The sequence below is a fragment of the Cryptomeria japonica genome, chromosome 10 (genome assembly GCF_030272615.1).
Source record: "Cryptomeria japonica chromosome 10, Sugi_1.0, whole genome shotgun sequence".
NCBI lineage: Eukaryota > Viridiplantae > Streptophyta > Pinopsida > Cupressales > Cupressaceae > Cryptomeria > Cryptomeria japonica.
The window spans coordinates 673680900-673687126 of record NC_081414.1 but is presented as its reverse complement, the minus strand read 5'-3'; the positions used below and the strand labels follow the sequence as shown (position 1 = coordinate 673687126).

The 6227-nt window shown below is 35.9% G+C and overlaps 1 protein-coding gene across 2 annotated transcripts; it reads right to left on the bottom strand.

Moving 5' to 3' along the window:
* Nucleotides 1-1022: 1022 nt before the first annotated feature.
* Nucleotides 1023-3530, bottom strand: LOC131077099 (uncharacterized protein At5g19025). 2 transcript variants are annotated; one of them, XM_058014530.2, is made up of 2 exons: nucleotides 3297-3530; nucleotides 1023-2901 (listed from the first exon to the last, which is right to left on the bottom strand). In XM_058014530.2, exon 2 carries the CDS (start codon nucleotides 2768-2770, stop codon nucleotides 2066-2068), a length of 705 nt encoding a protein of 234 aa, XP_057870513.1. In that variant the 5' UTR covers nucleotides 2771-2901; nucleotides 3297-3530; the 3' UTR covers nucleotides 1023-2065. The 2 variants fall into 2 exon arrangements, with proteins under 2 accessions (XP_057870513.1, XP_057870521.1); XM_058014538.2 differs by lacking the exon at nucleotides 3297-3530 and adding an exon at nucleotides 3114-3277.
* Between the last annotated feature and the right edge of the window lie 2697 nt (nucleotides 3531-6227).

Here is a 6227-nt window from a genome sequence, read left to right as displayed (position 1 = left end):
TAATAACATAAATATGTCAATTCGAAGTCTACACAACACTCACTATTCCCCAATACTTTGATAGTGATGATTTTGTCAGAAATAATCACTCATTACATACCTTTCATATGAATAATCACAAGATTCAACAAGTCACAAGTTTACACAACAATATCCAGTCCTTTTATAGTCATAATTCTATCAGAAAGAACTTCCCTCTATCATATAACTTCATTCATATGAATAACCACAAGATCTAACTACAGGTAATATCTGATTGGGAGAAATTGTTCTCATTACAGGCCTGCATTTGTAAGCATATTCATAAATCTTATAAGAAATCTTCTATCTGCACCAAAAACATGGAATGTGTAACTGTGTCCCAAATATCATTCCATAAATCACTAATGAACTTATGTCACTACTGTGTTGCATCTATTGCCTACACTGAGTGCAGAAGAATATTTTGTGCCACATGAATAACAATTGACAGATACTTATATTGCCAAAATTCAAATTAGATCACAAAAATGTATCAAGAGAATCAAGCATTAAAATCAGGTTCAATGTATCTTATTATCTTTTCTACAGTAAAAGTATCTGCAGATGCAAGCTCTGGGGTAGAAACCAGATCATGTCACTAAAAAATTTAAAGGTCCATTATATGACCTCAAAAATAATACCTGAGAAAATGTCACATGTAGTTGAAAAGAAAAAAATGCCAAAGAAATAGCAGCATGAATGGAAGTAATCTTCCCATGTGAAAATAATCTAGCGTCTGAAAATATTTAAGTTTATCGATCTCTTAAGCATTTCCTTGCCACCATATTTTCATTCCCAAAAAGAAGCAGAATCTTTAAAAAGCTAACTGACTCAATAATACAAAACAATTGTTGAAACAGCTGCAAAAATCTCATAACCGACATGTGAATCATTATTCTAATGTACTCAATTCTGATATCTGCTACCCTGTAAAAAAAAACAATGCATAAATATTCATTTTCTTTCAACTAAAGAAATCCAAAGCATTCAGACAAAGTAGAGAAATTTAAAATGTTCTATATTATCATTAATGATTCTCCAAAACGGAGAAGAAACAGAGTTTCCACTTGATGTAATGTTTAACTTCTGCAGTCATTTATTTAAAGGGAGCCAGCCGTAACCGACCTCTCAGTATATTTAACAGTTTAACTATAGTATGTAGAGAAAGCTGCAGAGAAAATGACAAAGTGCAAGTAACCTTGGCAATAATCTGAATACTCATCCATTCAATCCCATTCCTCAGAGCAAAAGCAACTTCATTGTTTCTCTTTAGACAGAAAGGTTTTGTCAATGAATCTGGAAAACTGCCTTCCTCTGCATCATCTGTGTCCCGAACTTAGATATTTTCTGAGTTCCAGAGCCGGGTGATGCCTCTTTTGATTAGGTGAAATCCCTAGGTTGTCAGGATCACCTGCTGACAGTGAACAGTATGCATTCCTGTTCAAGAACTCCTGCAGATGAGACCTAACTTGGGTGACCAATAACAATAACCATGTAACGTGTGTTTGATCTCTGAACCTCACCCAGCTCAAGACCAAAAATTCTGATTAGCCACCAACACTCGTATATTGATGAATCAGAGAGATGATTTATTTGTAATTGTCCTGAAACAAATCATACCTTCCATTGCAAAACAGTCCCAGTAATAGATAAACTGGACTAGGGACATATATCTTATTGATCTGGTAGTTATTTTGATATTCTTCCCAATTCAAAGGCCATTACAATAGAATCAAAATGTTTTTTGGTTATGCAAATTCGGATTTTCCATATCACCCCCAATCAAGATATCATGTCCTCAGACATAAATCTGTCCTTTAAAGACATATTTCCTAATCAAGTAAAATCTATCTGCCAGATGATTCTTCAGATTGAATAACACATAGGATCTCATTTTTCAGATTTGGCTAGCACATAGGAACCTCGTTGACCAATGCTTCTGTCTTCAAATTTTTAATGGATCAGCACAAGATTAAAGTTACAAATTAGTACCAGAGGCAACCTTTCCCTTTGTCATTCTGACTCAGCTTTCCCTTAATGTATATTACTTTTTAGATTTTCGGAGCTTTTTAGGCCCCCAGACTTCCATGCGACCTGCAGGACACCCACAGGGCGCTCTGAAAATCAGTACAGCCCGCCCGTTTGGAGGAGCCATCCGTCTGAGTTCTGCCTCCAATTCCTTGTGATCTTGCCCCAATTCTAGCGGTCCACTTCCCACCGAATCCTCAGGCGATGACAGCAAGGCCTTTACACACTCCTCTGACTCCAGCTGAATATCGAATTCCACCGCTTTTCTCAGCCCCCTGCAATGAGGATTTTCACACTTCCTGGATTTATACTGATAAATCTCCCACGCCCCAATGACCAAAAGAAACATTAAGATTGCTCCAGATGCATACGCAATAGGTGCATTATAGATCACCTCGCCGATCAGCAGAAAAGTGGCCGGTAGAATCTCAGCAGCCTCACGGCACACGTATTTGAAATATGGCGTGAAAAGAAAACCACATGCACCGAGAACCAGGAGCAGAATCACAATATCCACCACGGCCGTGGAGGATTGCTCGCAGAGAGCATGGCTGAGATTCAACCCACTGGTACCCAAATTATTCTGTTGTTTCCTATTGCGGTTGTTGTGATTATTTTGTCGGTGGTAAGCCACCTGCTCGGTTAAGGTCATTGAATTGGCCATATTCCTGTGCTGCTCAAAAGCCTTGCAGAACTCTATCAAGCCCCGGCAATCAACCATTGAATAAACTTCTAAAAAGGGGGGAAAAGAAATTGTAATATCTCTAATTCACATAAATTGTTAATATTCTCTGCGGCCGCACCCCAGTGTCACCGATTTGATGTACTACAAACCCCAACAAATAAAATCTCCTGCAGCCGCATCACAATCTCATGTTATTGAAATGTTAATCAATTGAACGAACACAGGACAATTGCAAAAAGAATACAACAGATTACACAAATTCAACCTAATTCTTCACCGCATCACTCAATTTCTCCTAATTGAACAAATTAAAAGAAACAAATACACATGATTTAATTCACAATGGCCAAAAAGGCCGGCGCAAGATACAATTACAAACCCCAACCAGGCAAAACAAAAGAACCGCAATTACACGAGGGTTTCTATCCATTCCGTTAAATTTCCCTGATCGTAGCCCTCAATGAAAGAAAAATTGCAGATTCGCATTTAAGGAGAAACCCAACCTAAACAAAATTTTCACCATTCAAAACATAAAAGCATCGAATATCGGTCTACAAGGCACCTGGTAAATCGAATTTTGCAGATCTTGAAATCGCCCTAAACGCCCTGGTTTTCCTTCCCAATGCAAATTCCAATCGGAACACAAAAGAGTATCCCCGAAAAACTAAATTCGTTGGTAAAATTAATAGCGAGATCTGCGAGGGTTTGAAGATTTGCCTGTTCAACAAATATTAATATCAAGAGGAGGGAAAGGCGAAGACTTTGTGAAAGTTCCGTGTTCCGTGTTTGTTAAATTTTTTTCCTTGTAATTATATTAAAGGTGCCTTTTTTGTTTTAGACTTTGATAAGTGTTCAATTATTAGAAAAATCAGCACGCTTTTTGACAAAATATTTCAGGACGTCATGGCAAAGTCACGTTGATTTTCAGGACAATTTCACGATTTTTTTAATCCCCAAATTTTTTGATTTTATAGCCAAATTTTAATTATTTTAATGCAGTTTGTCACTTAATGTAAGTTTTACTCGGAGTTAAGCTGCCCCACTTTAGGCTTTTCCCTTTGTCTTTTGCACCTCCGGCCTTGGAAATTTTTACTTTGTTCTCGATCCCAAGGTAAATGTAAAATGGTTAAAAAAAGGATTTTTGTTATGGGCAACGTGGCTGTGAATTTGTCGTGATTTGCACGTGATAGTGGTGAGTTGGTACGGATGGGCACATGACATGAGTTAATGGGGAGCATGGGTCAGTGACTCTCTCCCTCAATCTTTTACGAATGGATTGCTTATTAGTTTGTGGTGGATATAAGCCCCCATCTTTACCTACATCTCACATTTATCTTTCCTCTATGGTGATATGGAACTTAAAAAGTTCTTCAAATGCACTTGTGAAAGTGATTCCGGGAAGGGAAAGGACTAGAGTTGGGGGATGAATTTAGTGTGTTTACAGATGAGATATTTTATACGTGAGTTAAGAGCTTAAAACTATTGTATGTACTTCTGAGTTGGTCTGATGGTGGAGAACTTGTATTCTTGGAAGAGTGGTCACAAGTTCAAATCTTGCAAGGGTACAAGGTAGTCCCATATTACTGTAGGGCATCTCTAAACCCATAAATAGATCATCTCATTGAGGAGACATTTTGTTCGTGAGTTGTAATCTTGGAAGAGAGGTCACAAGTTCAAATCTTGCAGGTAGGTCATCTGATATCGTGGACTATAAAAGGGTCCATTTCCATTTGGGATTATGTGCATCAATGGTGTAGCTATGTCAATTGCGCATTTGCTAAGTTATTGTTTGGGGTCATGTGCATCAATGGTGTTGGTGCATCAATTGTGTCTTTTGCTAAGTTGTTTGACAACACCTAAAAAACATGAGACTCAAACATGTGCATCAAAGCACATATTACCAGTTGCTTTAAAGTGAAGTGCAAAAGGACCTTGAGGTACAATTTCATTATTTTCTTGACCAAATCCACATATCTTATGGTTAATCATTAACAATTCATTCGATATCATGGACTATAAAAGGGTCCATTTCCATTTGGGATTATGTGCATCAATAGTGTAGCCACATCAATCGTTCAAACATGTGCATCAAAGCACATATTTCTAATTGCTTTAAAGTGAAAATGCTAAGAACCATAAAAGATCTTGAGTACAAATGGACCTGAGGTACTATTTCTATGTTTTCTTGACTAAATCCACCTATAATATAGTTTATTCATTAACAATTGATCCACCTTAATGAATGAGCCTTCTAAAACAAGAAGTTTTGGTCTTGAAGGTTCAAAGTTAACCACTTGTTGGCAATTTAATGGATTATCAATTTATTTGATGGATTATCAATTTATTTGATATCCACCCTTTTTCTTTATGTGCAATGTACTTACTTTGCTCACAATTGAAGTATTTTAGATTGTATTATTATTTTGTTTTCATATGATTGGTTGTTTCTTTTACACAACTTGTGAAAATGAATATTATTGCTAAGTTGTTTTACAATGCCTAATAAAGATGAGACTATGCCTTTGTTAATTATTGTTTGGGGTTATGTACATCAATGATGGAGCCACATCAACTATGTTGTTGCTAAGTTGTTTGACAACACCTTAAAGGGTGAGACTCAAACATGTGTATCAAAGCATGTATTACCAATTGCTTTAGAGTGAAACATGCTAAGAACCATAAAAGACCTTGAGTACAAAAGGACCTTTAGGTACTATTTTTATATTTTCTTGACCAAATCCACCTATATTATGGTTATTCATTAACAATTGATCCACCTTAATGAATAAGCCTTCTAAAACAAGAAATTTTGGTCTTAAAGGTTCAAACTTAACCACTTGTCGACAATTTAATGGATTATCAATAGTTTTTGATATCCACCCTTTTTCTTTATGTGCAATGTACTTATTTTGTTCATAATTGAAGTATTTTAGATTGTATTATTGATTTTTCTCTCATATGATTAGTTGTTTCTTTGACATGACTAATTAAAATGAATAGTTTTGCCCATTTTTAAGGTACAAACATAATGGCTATTAGTGCTTAACTTTATAAGTAATGAATAAAAGTTAAAAAATGGCTATTGATTTGCAACATCATAACAACTATTAGAGTGCACTGGTTTATTAGTTTATCTTCCTAATTACTCTCATTTAATGTATTCATTAACTTTGATCATGTGCATGTAGCATTTTGTTTTGTGGAATCTTCTAGTTATCACCATAACTAACTTAGTGCCTTCACTAAGTTGGTTTGACAATGCCTAAAAACGTGAGACCAAAACATGTGCATCAAAGCATGTATTACCAATTGCCTTAAAATGAGAGATGCTAAGAATCATAAAAGAATTTGAACACACAAAGGACGTTGATGTGATCGTATTTCTATACTTTATTTATTGAATCCACCTATATCATGGTTATTCATTAACAACTAATCCACCTTGGTGAATAAGCCTTTTGGAACAAGAATTTTTGGTGTCAAAGGTACAAAC

Bases quoted from the DNA above. Each gene is read 5' to 3' on its own strand.
- LOC131077099 (XM_058014530.2), bottom strand. From the start codon at position 2,770: ATGGTTGATTGCCGGGGCTTGATAGAGTTCTGCAAGGCTTTTGAGCAG.